At 38.3% G+C, this 15521-nt stretch overlaps 1 protein-coding gene across 2 annotated transcripts in view; it reads right to left on the reverse strand.

Moving 5' to 3' along the window:
• The window catches only part of LOC127478845 (protein PHTF2), a 126830-nt gene that overhangs the window by 89369 nt on the left and 21940 nt on the right, over positions 1-15521 (reverse strand). For both annotated transcript variants that reach the window (XM_051805058.1, XM_051805052.1), the window contains exon 3: positions 11560-12203. In XM_051805058.1, the coding sequence (XP_051661018.1) occupies positions 11560-12203 (644 nt within the window). The remainder of the gene's footprint in view (positions 1-11559; positions 12204-15521) is intronic.

The following is a 15521-nucleotide window of genomic DNA, read 5'->3' on the forward strand; positions in this document are numbered from 1 at the left end:
TAGACATTCTGCATCCAAAGCAAGAAAAGAAAAAAAGTGCAAAGAAAACAGCTAATGAAATACTGTTTAGCTATGGTCCTCACCCAGACAGACCATTAAAATTCCTAGTAGTTACAGCAGTGCAAAGGAGAATCAGCAGCAGTTCCTGAAAATAAGACTAAATCATGGAACATGGAACAATACTGTGCTCTCCTGAGAAGCTCAACTGATGTAAGCAGATGCATCCCAGAAATGCAGAAGCAAATACTTTTCAGATCATCTCAGTCATGTCACACACCCAGGAAATGGAGGAGTACTAAAAGTAGGATTTTACAAAATGTCTGAGCTAATGCTCACCACAGACATCACAAGCCATCACAGACACATGGAAAAAAGCAGTCCTGCTAGACATCAGTATTCCCGTATTCCCCAAATCCTTAGTCATACATTCCTGCAGCTTTTTTTGCACAGACAGCTGGTGATTTTGTGATAAAGCATCAGAAAACATTCATTTCTGCTGAATCTGCATCAGCTCAGTCCTCAGCTACATCTGCACTGGTACAAAGCATCAGGAGCATCAGGAGCTCAAAGTACTGGGCAAGGAAGGGACACTCATTTGTCATTACTGGCTTACGGGATAGACCAGTTCCGAAGAACCCTAAACCCATTTTCTGAAGCTACAGTCAGTCACAGATCTGTGACATTTGATTAAAAAAACTTAAATGCAAAAGGATGTTTCTTCCACTGGCATAAATAGCTTAGTATTCCACCATTCCAGGCCAGGATATTAAACTGCTGTTTTCATCTACACCCTTGATTAACGAGAACCATTTTTCTGCCTTTTTCCATGCTTCCTTCTGCTACCACTTCCATTCTCCCACGTAACAAGTGATCAGATGAGAGGAAATGGTTTGAAGTTGTGCGGGGGGGGTTAGATTGGATATTAGGAAAAATCTCTTCACCAAAAGGGCTCTCAAGCACTGGAACAGGCTGCCCAGGGAAATGGTTGAGTCACCATCCTTAGAGATATTTAAAAGATGTGTAGATGTGGCATTTAAGTACATGGTTTAGTGGTAGATTTGGCAGTGCTGGGTTAACAGTTGGACTCTTAGAAAGGTCCTAAAGGTCTTTTCCAACCTAAATAATTGTACGATTCATGTAGCATATGATAAACTAGTTGTGAAACTACTCCAAGTGAAAACTCTAAAAATTCTCCAAAAAATACTAACTTAAGTGAAATTTGGAAAAACTGTGAAGCTTCCAGCTATCAACTCACCAATCTGGCTTATGTACCACTAGATGTTGGCAATGAAGCATAAAGTCAGCAAAGTATTTAAACCCAGCATGCTTGCTTAAGGTGGATCAATTAAGAACTTTCTTACCTATGCCCCAAAAAAGACCATGCCACTGAAAGTTAGAACTGAAAGATCAACTCAACTTTTTTAAGGATTATTTGTCCATCCCCTTTCACTCCTAGCTCTCCCTGATCAACTATACTTCCTTCATTCCCCAGGCACTCCAATTGCTTTTCAAGACCTACCTTAGGAGAGGTGAAATACCAAAATTAATGCTAAGATAATGTCAAAGTTACAAATGATGAGTGGTTTCTTCTGGGACCATGTTCAGAGTTGTACCATTACAAATACAGACTGAAATGTCTGAGCGCTCAAGAACTCTGTGGTGGCTTAACCCCAAGCAGTGCATACTGATCTTACAGTCCCCTGCTCACACACTGCCTGCAATGGTGAGACATGGGAGAGAGCAGAAAGAGCAAGGAAATGCAGGGGTCCAGATAAAGACAGTTTATCAAGAGAAGAAAAGAGGAAAGTGAAGAGGAAAAAAACACCCAGTGGTGTTTTTCACCACTCGCTAACTCTCACAAGCAGACTGATGCCCAGCAGTCCCTGGGCAATAGGTACCTTCCAGCCAATATTCCCCCCCTCAGCCCCTCAGTTTTGTATTGCTGAGCATGGTGTTATGTTGCATGGAATATCCCTGCAGTCAATCTGGACCAGCTGTCCCAGCCATGCCCCCCTCCCAGCTTCTTGCCCACCCAAGCCTACAGCTAGGGGGTCCTGAAAGCCTTAACACTGTGCAAATGATGCTCAGCAATAGCCAAAACACCAGTGTCTTATCAACAGTTTTAGTCATAAACCCAAAACAGCCCCATGATAGGCTGCTACAAACTCTGCCCCACCCAGACCCAGTATGAACAAGAAATAAATCCATGCTGGTGATCAAAGGAGGAGATTTGCTCTCTTTTCTTTCCTGCTAGCATTAGGTCTTCTGAAGACAGACAGGGAGCAAGCTTAGGGAAGTGATCTGAATTTAATCCAGGAATTACCCAAAGAATTTATTTACTTTAGAATATTATAAAAATTAAATAAAGACATGGGCCATAAATACTAATGCCTGGCCAGAAAGAACAAGAGGGAATCTGAAAGAGGAGGCAGCTGTAGGCAGAGAAAAGCAACTCCCATTTCATCTCGTGCATGGACTGGGTTGAAGCATCCTGAACTCTAGTCTAGTTAGACTACGTTAAAGAACTAGATAAACATATATAAAAAGGTGAGGTCATTCTTAGAAGGCAGAACTAGCTAATTTTCACTCACTCCCAAATTAGCTGCTTCTAAATAATAAGTGTGAAAACACCAAAAACCTCCCATTGATGTTTGATCAACGACAAATGTAAAATTAATCCCTATAAAGACAACCACTAAATAAATATAATCTATGGCATATTAGATAACAGCAATGTTTTCTTTTACTGTCAGTGTCCTTTGGTTGATTTGTTCACAGGAACAGAAACAGATTCCTGTATGCATTTCTAAACTCACAAAAACAATACTGATGTACTAAAACTAGTACTTACTTATTGAATTCTACACATTAAATTATGCACTGACCACAAGAGAAGTATTATACACTTTTTATAAGGTAAACTTCCTGGATGTCATTTCACAGGCTACAATGTGACTATGTTACAATGTTACAAATTTGCTCAAATAAATAGCTGAAACAATCTAAATCCAGAATAAAAAAAAAGGAATCCAGGACACACTGCTCTTCTAGCATGTGGTCACAAATGAAAATCCCCAAGTATAATACCATGGACAGGTAAAAGAGATAGAAATATATCAAATAATAAACATGACATTCTAACTTCTTTCTTCTCATACAGCTTAAATTTGAGGTATGTCATCTAAAAAAAGGAGATCGTGTCGCTCTCTTGCATCACAGCAATGGACTAGTGTGGCCTCAACTGATTAATGGCAAATATTCTGACAGAAATGTCTCGATGTCTAATAAGAATCTGAAGACTAAATGTGAATCTACGGATATATAATACTGAAAACAAGATATTCGGGCATTATCATCCTACAAATAAGAAACATTTTAGACATTATATGTTAAAGATGTTTCCATTTTCTGTTTGAAGAAGTCACAAAGTGGAAGGAACAATCCAGAGAAAACAAGCATCTCAAGAGATGAATTTAAAAAACAAACTGGGGCAAGTCACAACTGAATTCCTATTTTTAATATAGTAGGGTTTGGGGGTGTTCTGGTTTGGTTTTTATTTGGTTGGTTTTTTTTTTCTGTTGAAATTTTATCATTTTCCTGCTAGAATTTTAAAAGGTTTAAATTTATTTCAATTTTTCACCTTTAAAACCAGGAAGGTCTGGCAAAACAGTCCTCAGAGTAAAAAAAACAAAACCAAAACCAACCAACCAACCAACCAAACAAACAAACAAACAAAAAACCAAACCAAAACAAAAAAAACCCCACCAAAACTCCCAAATGAATGCAGAGAAACCCACAAAGAAAGTTCCACCAAAGACCAACAAAAAACCCAAACCCATTAAATCACCATGACTATATGCAAGGACATTGAAGGAATAGAGGGTTTCCATTTCACTACACAAGTGCACAAGCAATGCACTTACACATTTGTATCTCAGAATGGAAAATACCCAATTTCACATTCAGCATAATCTCAAACGTTACGGCCATGTAGCATTCTTGCTTATTTGATACATTCTGATCAAGTGCCCAAAAGGCTTCCTGTTCCTTGCCAACTCTTTTCAAATCCTTAATTAATAACATATAGTTTTAATTCCAAATGGGAACCAATACAGAACAAATATTCATCAAAATTGCTCTGGTTTTAAAAATACTTGCAAATCTGCTTAGCTGCTTTTTACTGCTAAACTACATGTATGTCATGCTACTTCCTTTGCCTTTCTTTCTTTTTTTAGGTCAGGGTTTTGCTATCAGGATGGGGTGCCTTGACAGATCTGGCATTGCTCAAAGGTGATCCATTGTCATTGTCACTTTTACCACTGTAGATCATTTATCACCTGACACGTTTTATCTTGCAGCTGAAATACTCAAATAATACCACAGATGGACAGAAGTTTTTAAAAGGAAGATGACCTTGCTTATATTCTGAATTCCAGTGACAAAAAAAAAAAAAAAACAAACAGTGAAGCAGCCGACAAAGAATTCTAAAAAATTAAAAATTAAGGATAGCATCAATTGAATACCTTCATGGAAAAGGATCTTGTGAAAGTGAAGTAACTGTTACTGCCCTTGTAGCTCAGGGAGATCCATAACAAGGGTCAGTCTCGCATCCTGTCCAAGCCACCAGCACAAACCTCTAGGGCTTTATTTAGGTTTGAGGTTTGTTAATACAGAATATGTGACTAAAAAGAGCAACATACAACTGTCATCTGGTATTGATTGGTTGAAACTGTCAAGAAGCAATCTAAAAGATGGCTGTTTTCTAAGTGGAAAACAAATGAGCATGTGTCCAATGTCATTCCCTGAGAACTGATTCTTTGTTCAGTGGTATTCAATAAGTGAAAACTTTTTTTTGCTTTAACACAATAGGTTGCCATCATCATCATCATCTATCAAAAAGTCTCTTATACGTAGTCTTACAGATTAGTTTTTAAAAAACAGATCTTTTTTTAGATTTTTTTAGATAAAGAATCTTTTAAGACTTTTTTTTAAAGAAGAGTTTTTTTAAAGAATTTTTTTAGATTAAAAAGAGAATGGGACAATATGTATGCTTTAACAGAGCTAAAATTCAATTTACATCATCTAGAAGGAATAAAAAAAATGAGAGGAGGCTGTATTTTGGAGGACTTGCATAATAGCAAGCAGTTGCTAAAAATGTTACAACTTTTTAATAAATAACCAAACATTTGAACAGCTTAAAAGCAAGCAACAAATTCTGTTGAAAACAAAATTCTACTGAAAATTACTGAGGCACAACTCAAAAGACACATAGTTCCTTTAGTATTTGAGGGGAATTGCTGAAAATATTTTTCTTTAAAGAAAATCCCAAATAATTGGTCAGTGTTTAATTTCCTTATCATTAAAGATTTGTACAATGTATTTTCCCCTATATTATGTTATGTTCCTGTGTTCTGGAAAGAATTCTTTTATATTGAAACTAATATTCTCAAGCAGGATTTCACAAATTAGAAAAGGACTAAACAGCGAAAACCTCTCTGCAAAAGACAAACACTTAAGAGCTAAACAAGGAGGACAGCAAAGAGAAGACTATTAAAATACGCTAAAAAAGAATTGGAATTACAAGGTCTGTGTGCAACAACAATCCCTCATGTGAAAAGTCACACCACAAACGTGAACTGTCATTACTATTGCAGTTCTTCCTTTCAAACACTAGTTCATTATTTGTATATTCAGTGTCCATCACAGTTAACATGGCAACAGGAAATTATTTCAGACTGGAAACAAAACCAAAAAAAAAGATTTCTCTGAAGATGCAAATTGCCTGTTGTTATGGAATGGGGCTGATTGTGTAGTCCCACACTCATCCTTGAGCTACCTCTGGCATAATAAAATGGTATAATTTGCTAACTCAGTAATAAAACAGATCCCTCAACCCCTCAAGAGTAGTTAAGTTTTCTGCTGGATTAATGAACCAAACTGGCTCACCAGTTTGAGAAGCAGCCCAGCTTGGCACAAAAACATGCAACTGGGAGGGAAGAAGGAATGAAGACACTCTTTTAGCAGCAGCAGGTGCCAGATTGGCTCTGACCACTTGTCTAACACTGAGCAGTTAAGAGTGACTGTTCCTAAGTTGAACAGTCTTAATGATGTGTATCCTCACATACCTACAGCACAAAGGCAGCAAGGTAACAAGAAACAAAGCTTTAATCAATCAGTGAGAACTCCAAGCTGTGTGGTGGAGTTAACATGATGGAAGGAAGGGATGCCATCCAGAGGCTCGAAAGGTGAACCTCATGAAGTTCAACAAGGCCAAGTGAAAGATCCTGCATATGGGTTGGGGCAATCCCATGCACAAACACAGGGCAGAGAATTGATTGGGAGCAGCCCTGGAGAGGTGCTGGTGGATCAGAGGCTGGGCATGATCTGGTAATGTCAAAATGCCCAGAATGCCCAGAAAGCCGAACGTATCCTGGGCTGCATTCCCAGCAGCATGGGCAGCAGATCGAGGAAGGGGATTCTGCCCCTCTGCTCCACCCCGGTGAGACCCTACCTGGAGTGCTGCATCCAGCTCTGTGGTGGAAGGGCAGGACTTGTTGGAGCAAGTCCAGAGAAGGGCAACAAAGATGATCAGAGCACTGAAGCACCTCTCCTATGAAAACAGACCCTTCACAGACAGACTAGGATTGTTCAGCCTGGAGAAGAGGCTCCAGGGACACCTTACAGGAACCTTCAAGTACCTAAAGGAGGCTACCAGAGAGCTGGAGAGGGACAATTCACAGGGCAGGACAAGAAGGAACGGCTTCAAACTGAAAGAGGACAGGTTTAGATTAGATATTACAAAGAAATTCTTACTGTGAGGGTGGTGAGGCACCAAAACACAGTGCCCAGAAAAGTTGTGGATGCCTCATCCCTGGAAGTGTTCAAGGTCAGGCGGGATGGGGCTCTGAGCAACCTGGTCCAGTGGAAGATGTGCCTGCCTATGGCAGGGTGGTTGGAACTAGATGACTTTTAAAGGTCCCCTCCAATGCAGGTCATTCTATGATTTTAATTCAAAACCACAAAGTCAATCCTTCAAGGTTGGAAGACAGTAACACACCCTCTTAAAGAAATAGGTGTCAAGAGAAGACAGAAGAGTTAGAGACTATTTAGCCTAATTTCAATTTCCAGAAAAAATGCTTAGCTACATACAACCATCAACCACCTAGAAAAGAAGATAATAAAAGCTAATAAACATGGACGTGAAGAAAACCAGCCAAGTCAAACTAACTTTTCTATGACTGGATAGGCCTTTTCATAGGACCAGTACAATCTCAACATTTGACATTTGCATTATGTTCTCAAAACTGCTACAGAAAACATGGTCTAGTAAGAACAAAGAGGGGGCAGTCTTGTCTGTGCTCATGTAATCATATCAATCATATCCTTCATATCTTTCCTTTGAACATAGTGTATCCTCATGAAACCTGCAAGTACCACAAAGCTGCAAGTCTACTGTAGGAGAGGATCAAAACTAACAAGATCTTGAAACTGGAGAAGGGGTCTGAATGTAAAGGTTGTAATTCAATTTGAACAAAAGCGAAAACTACACTCACACATATATAATGAACTACATAAACATGAAAAGAGAGTAAGTAACTCTTACAGGAGCTGCTGCTACAGGAGATCACAAACTGCTCTGAAAAAAGAGAAGGAATAGATAACTAAGAGCAATAATTTGCAAGACACTTACAGCCATCTTCTCACAGTCCTTGACATCAATACACCAGGCAAACACTGCCCAGGACACAACCAGGATGACTAAAGAGAGCGTAAGGGGAGAGCAGTAATACCAATAAGGGTGTAACATGTAATGGTAGACTGAAATAACTCAAAATTCCTTCATCTGGTGGGAGGGGAAAGGAATATAGGGAAAACTGAAAGAAAAGGATAAATTGTTTGCCTTGTCCAATAAGATCAGAATAAAAGGATAAGAGGACAAATAAGAAAAAAATTGTTTTACAGCAGATTTCTTTGGAAAGTGTCAAATCACCTAAAGATCTCCAGCAAAAGACATCAGACAAGGATTTGTCATATCTGGCTTGAAAACAGTTAATCTTTTCTTGAAACACAGGAATTGTTGGGTATTGCTCAGCATTTTACTTTATCTGTACTAAGAAGTTGCCTCTGGGACAAGACAGTAAAATCAATGCACTAAGCATTGTTCCAGTTAAACATCAAGTTTGTGCTCTGGGGTTTCAGCAAGGCAATAAAAATTTACACTTGCACAGCATGAGGACAGTAATGTGTTCAAAATATTAGTGGCATTTGTTCTCAACAGAAGTAAATAGCTTAACTGAAGTGATGTAAGCTGCAAGTAGGGGGCAAAAGCTGATTATTTACATTCTTTAAAATCCTCCTAAGAGCCTGACAAGATTCACAGCTATCAGGTAGCTGATGCAGCTGTTGCCATCTACGCAAATGGTGGAGCCCAGGGATGATGGAGCTACAGAGAACAGTTTTCCACTGCCTGAAGGATTGACTGACTGGCTACAAGGTTATCCAGACTAATTCCATTTTGCCCACTTACAGAAACAGTCTGACTAAGCCTTTCAGTCAGTTCACAAAAAGCTATTCCAGTAACTCAAAAAATTTTAAGGAGTACTCGAGCACCAAGCTAGGTGAGGAAAAACTCCCAATTCCTCTCCCTCTGAAATTTAAAAACTAATTCTGATTAGACAGAACCAGTTCCAATACAACTTCCTCACTCCTGTGCCTGCTGTACCTACTCTCACAAGCTTCTGTTCACTTCTAACCTAACAAGTAAAACTATATTACTCGTGGCAAAGGTGTATTGGGAAGGGCGGTGAGAGGGGTTTAATTTCAACTCTACAATCATGAAAACTAAGTAAACTACTTGAAAGATGCAGACTTTCCAGGTAAACCTAGGAGAGCTCCAACCATTTTGACCTCACCAACAGAATTCACTGTGAAATCTGCCTCTTGCCACAGAACCCAACGACTTCAAAATAAGCATTACTTAAAATGAGAAAACCTCACCTGCCACAAAACAGGAGGTGGAAGATTATCAAGTAGTACTAAAATGATGAACATCAGAAATAAAAATTGATAAAAAACACTACAATACTTTCCATTTCAGGCTTAGCTCATCCTTCTTTCTCTTTTTTTAATACTTTTTTAGATATTTTTAAATATTTAGGTTTGTCAGATTGATTACATGTGCTACAGTGAGTTCTCAAAAACAACCAAAGAACCTCAGTTAGCCTCATTTCAGTGTTTTAGTTAAAATTCGCAGAGCAATACCCAAGTTTCTTAAGACTAATGAAGTCCAAGGTACGTACTCAAAGCAGACTTGATAAAACCAACTTCCTATTTAAACCTCAGAAAACAATTCACTCTATATAACAACTGGTAGCCATTGCTCAGGCAGCTCAGGACCACAGCACAGAGCTTGGGCAATGTAGGAACAGAAAACTACATTTAAAGTTTTGTAAAAATATACTGCAACAGCTATTAGAATTCCTTTGAAAGATTCATAAAGAACTCAGTGATACAGGAGAATGTTCTCAATCTGCACAGCAAGTCAGAACAGAGAATACTAAGCTAACAAAACATTTCAACCGTAGCAGATCACCTGAGCAGGACAAAACAAGCAACCAAAGAAAGACAAAAATAAGGAAATTATAAGGAAAAATAGAATCAATAGCTAGGTAACCAAGATACTAATTTAAATATTCCAAGAAACAGGGACGCTGCACAGAAGACAGTAAGTCTGATGTTTGCTTGTACACATGATTTATACTCCATACACCCCTTATTTAGCAAAAATATAAGGAGCCAAGCATTGTCTGTCAAGCAACCAAACCAAGAAGAGATAAAATGCCATGAAAACTAAGGAAAAAAACTGAGAGAACACAAAGGAAAAGGAGATACCAGAACTAAATTTCTAGCCAAGTAGAACACAGCTTAGAAGACAGACCATGGAGCTGACCAGTTGAATGCTATAATAACACAGTTTGGTTTCTTTCTTCTACAGGTCTCTCTCTGCTCCTGCTTCACCTACACAAAAATGGGAATTATGATCACAACCCCAATGAACACTGGACTGCTTTAACTACAGATCTTGATGTTACTACTGTAATACTGATTTAATCTATCCCTTTAGGAAAATAATTCTATTATAATTCACAACAGTAAAATTTGGGCTTTTCTTAACCATGTCTTTAGGGCAGATACTGGCACACAGCTATTCTTGCATTAATGCTGCCCAAGATGACAGGCTGGACTTAAGGAACATACTCTGAAGGATAGATTCAGCTGTTTTTATATAAAATGGCCAAAGACAGAGCAGCTCTGGAGAGCTGCCCATGTGATTTTTATTATTAATGATTCAGTTTACATACTAAAAAAACCCCAGTGACTATAGTTCACAGAATATTCATTACCCATGGCAGTAGATATTTTCTTAACCAGCACTGCTAATGTTCTCTTGCAGCAGCATTTCAGTTCTGCATATCCTTCTGGATAACATACACCTGAAATTCATCAATAAATGCAAGTGTTCTACACAAATGTTAATGTAGCCGAAGGCAAAAAGCACGTTTTTCATCAAAAAGATGACAGTGTAACTTACACTTGAACTCCTCAAAATTGTGTAAAAAGTGTACACTAAAACAGTTTAAAGGTGATCCATACAACATCTAAATTCACAAATAATGGAGTTAAATGGGTGAATGTGAGATAAAGTGGATATAAATAAAACAGCATTGAGTTTCTTCATAAGTTGTTTTGGAGTATCTGTATAGGCTTTACACAATACCCTCATCATCAAGGTGAAAATCTTAGAAAGCTAGACATTTTTTCCCCCTGAAGACCTGAAACATGAATAATTTATATGCAACAGAAATGTATATTCTACAACAAGTTAATAAATAGCAGAGATGATCTTCAATCAGTAGCTGTTGTTAAGACAGTATACAGTCATTTCCCTCCAGAAAGTCAAGAAAAAAATAAATTAATTAAAAGCTGGCTGACATTTTGCCATGTAACTTAACAGCTTTCCACAGAATACAACCAAGTGGAGAGAAATGCAAGTGGCTAAGGACCAAAGCAGTAGTCATGTTAACAACCCAGTTGTCCTTTAACAACCAATTTTGAAGACTCATACTAGAAATACAACTAAATAATTCTTCCCTACATAGGTTTTATGTATAACACTGTATTAAAGCATTTCAGTTTTATGAAGTTCACACAGATAAACTACAGTTTGGACACCAAGACAGCCACAGCTAAACCATTTCAACCCTCCAAAACTCACACAATTAAGCTTCAGCTACAGAAACAAATCCAAAGAAACCTACACACACAGGCATGCAAACACTTCCCCTCCCCCATAAAATCCAATTTTATGTCTCAGTTAACAGGCTTATCATCTTCAGTATTGCAGAACTGACTTATTACTTAAAGAATTCCCTTGTTTCTAGTCTTCTGTGTCATCCACACAGCACAGCTAATAGCAACTACTCTAAAAAAAAAAATCCCCATTCACAGTTGTTTGAAACCATTATATGACTTTAGAAAGTAAAATGTATAACCTCTTACCTGAGCATGAAAATTTGACATAGTCGTTGTCTCTATATCTTTCTTTCCCAAAATCTCCATTTTCACTGGTGAATTGGGAAAATTAAACGAAAAGTAGTCTAAAAAGTCAGGTAAATAAGTAGCTGCCCCATGAACAATACCCATTACATAGTAAGCTGCACAGTTTTCATTTTCACTAAAAACCAGACCCACAAACTCTTCTGCAAATCTCTCCATCTCCACAGGAGACAAGTGGGAGAGTTCATTACTGTAGGCATGGATAACTGATGCACCTCCGTTAGGCTGGTGCTCAATATGAATCAGCTGTTTGAACTCCAATGTGTCCAACCTTTTGAGTTTATTTTGAACCCGTGGCTCCTTTAACGAGACAAATGGAAACTCACTGTTCTCTGGTATCTTGGACTCACAGTCCTTCTTGGGATCCATATTTTTCCCACTGAAATCCTTAAGATGATCATCTATGATGCCTTTGGTTTCCTGATCCTCAATATCAGAAACCAATCCTGAGCAGATGGTCTGAATGGATTTGCTGTACATTTTTGGACGCTTCCTCTTCTCATTCTCTTTATGTTTCTTTTTCTTTTTCTTCTTAACTTTTTTAATCTGTAGCTCTTCTGCATTGGTTTTTGGTTTCTCCTTCCCACCTGTTGAGAGGAAAAAATCTCTTAAGACTCTTTATACACATAACATGTACTTAAACGTCAGTATTCCCAGTGACCAAAACCCCCACCGTGGCACAAAAGACCAGAGACCAAAAGCAAGGATCACAAGGTGTATCTTAACAAAAATGAGTGGAGTAAGAGACACCTGCCATGTTCACATTCTGACTGACAAATAAGCTGACAAATAAAGGGAAGGACAGCACAAAAAAACCAAGTTTCCCAAGGTTGCTTTCATGATGAGTCACAGTCCTTCATCATTCCCTTTTAACTAGTCATCAGCAGTTACTGTCCCAGAAAGTCCAGAGATGTCACAGGACAGCTGTCCAACACTGCCAAATAATATCAACCAGCAGCAGTGAGCTGTTCACAAGATGACACTACTAAAGCCTACCCTGTCACATGGGCTTTACATGGTCATTCTTTCATAATTAAATAAATTGTGTTGAAATATATGTGGGGACATCTAAAAAGTGACATATTAGAAAATAAATAGAATTCAAATGAAACAAAACACACATTAAGGAAAACACTCAGAAAACAGAGACTAGCTTCAAGTTTACATAATACACAAACTGAACTGAAAACAAAGTGTAATGGCCTAAAGGCAGAAAGCACTCACTTAGGGATAACACGTTCAAGTGATTTCCAAGGTAAATGCTCTCCTTTGTTTTAAAGTGTTTTCCTTCAAGTGCTTTTGGGGTTTTTTTGCAAGTAATAGAAGTGGGAGCCAAAAAAACTTCTGGCACTACACTGTCAAAAAAATCTAGCAGTTGACATGATTTAGCAAATAGTGAAAGGAAGTTACTGGGTATATTTCAGTGCAAAATTATATTCACAACAAGTGACTGAAGACCAGTAGGTTCAAAGAGAGAAGCTTAGAAGTTTAGCAACTGAGTATTTCATTGCAAGACCAAGTAATCTCAAATCACAAGAGTTAAGTTAGCCAGTCTCTACTACTATGCTGCAGGAGACTATTTTCAGCTTGCAATCCTCGGCCCAAGTAACTCATAAGAGTCCTTTAAAAAAAGGAAAAAAAAAAAAAGGAAAAAAGGAGAGAGGGAGGGAGGGAGGAAGGGAGGAAGGAAAGAGACCACAACTGTTGGTGCAGGGAATCTCAAATTCTTGCTGATAATTAAGAGGCTTGGACATGGAAAATGCAGCTACTGAAAAGGACAACATGCAATTAAGACACTTGCCTCTGAGCCTTGTGAGGTTTGTGACAGCAGCTACACACCTCTGGGATTCCTGAAGTGGAGGCAGGCAAGCTAGTTATGTCCCTGCATTCTATTTTCTCATGGAGGGGAGGGGAAGAAGTGCCCTGAGGTCACTTCATTTCTTACTTAGCCCAAACAAGGACACAGCCTCTAGGATTTCTTAATCTAATAACTACAAAGATTCCCTTCACTCGAAATCAGATTAACATGGCACACTGAGCAAAATTTCACTTTTAGCTAACCGAGTTCAATTGCCAAAAGGCAGAGTATCCTCAGAGTATCTGTCCTTTCTTAGGTTAAATTTATTGTAAAACTAGCATCACCTCTGCAACAGGACTGTTTCATCTGGTACATGCAATATTCACCCACTTCTTTGTTAAATAACATCTTCCTTCTGTCACAAGTCTTTAAATATAATGGGCATGAAAAGACCAGGAAGAGGAGTAACAGGTGTAAAACTAAGTACCTCAGTCTTAGAGGAGTACTGAAAATAGTTCATTGAGGGTAGCAGGGTACTTAAGTGAAATGTCACCACCTGACAAAAATCACCTACTACTCACATTCTGGGGTAAGGTAATGGTGGCATTACGGCACCAACTCCATTCAGGGGGGAAAAAAAACACAAAGAAATGGTTTATGACAGTGAAAAGTTCTATAATACAGGCTTAGAAATCTCAAAATGCAGACTACAGAATGCAGACATTTTTTCCCCCCTCCTGACTGCAGGAATACACAACCAGACATTTTTCCCCCCCTCCTGACTGCAGGAATACACAACCAGAAAGCATCCAAGAACATATAGGTATTTCAAATTCTTAAACATGCTTTAACTAATAATTTTAAAATTGTTTCCCTCTAAACATGAAAATTTGTTGCTATATTGATGGATATTGCAAAGAAGTCAAACATTTTCAGATATTATATTAGTATGAATATAAAAAATATGGATTTATAGCACCAAATGCTGGAGCATGTCAAGGCAGAAGGAAGTAGGAGACATCTGCCAACCCACTTCACTTGTCCTAAAATGGAGCTCAGATTTCTGTGGGGACTAATCACTCAGATCTGGGACTTCATGCACAGTAGGGAAAGGATGGAAATTTCTATTCACTGGGGTGCAATCAGCAGTAATAGAAACGGCAACACACACAACAACTAAGTGCAAAGTAAGAAGCTATTTGCTATGGCAAGAGCCAAATTTCTCTGTTGTACTTGAACATGTTTATAATGACCAAGGAAAATCCTAAGACAACTGAAGATTGGCATCTACATATTCTTGTTGAACATCCAGCTATAAAATTACATTCCATTATTGCTAATTGAAATGTGAAGTACCTACATGAGATGGGTATGAATCTGTATTTGTGCAAAACTACTTCAAAAATTATTGACTTCCATTTCTACAGTACAAGAAGGAAGATGATCTGATTTCCCCTTCCAATCTGTCCCATGCCCTGCCTTTGATTCTATCTCCTGAGAAGTTTTACTAACAACCAATTTCACTCAACTTCTCCTGTAGTATATGGTGGCTGCTTTTTTAACCCATCACTTACTGTATATCACAGATGCAGCTGTACAATAAAATAAAAAAATAAAAATAAAATACATATATTAAAAAAAAAGTCTGCTACTAAACTACAAGACAGGCTTCCTTAGAGAGGTGGTGGATGCCCCAGGCCTGTCAGTGTTTAAGAGGCATTTGGACAATGCCCTTAACAACACACTAACTTTTGGTCAGCCCTGAAGTGGTGGGGCAGTGGGACTGAATGATCACTGTAGGCCCCTTCCAACTGAATTAGTCGTTTCTATTCTAACCCTGAGCAAGCAGCACTCAAAAGAGCACAGCCATGGTCTTGAAAGCAGCGGTGCTTTTAAGACAGAAACAGCAAACAAAACAAAACCAATATAACAATTAAAATCAGACAGATGGAATGTAAACCAGTTTCAAATTATGCAAAGTTCACATGAACGTGTCCAAAAAGGTTTGTGCTCAATACCAGTTGTAAAAATAAGTTTTAGTTAAGTTGGTATATATTTATGGAAGCCTTTAAAATCTTAGGAGGAATTACACTAAGACATTCTTGAA

Source organism: Manacus candei, unplaced genomic scaffold (genome assembly GCF_025592945.1).
Source record: "Manacus candei isolate 608988 ecotype Guabito, Panama unplaced genomic scaffold, ASM2559294v1 h1tg000063l, whole genome shotgun sequence".
NCBI classification, from domain to species: domain Eukaryota; kingdom Metazoa; phylum Chordata; class Aves; order Passeriformes; family Pipridae; genus Manacus; species Manacus candei.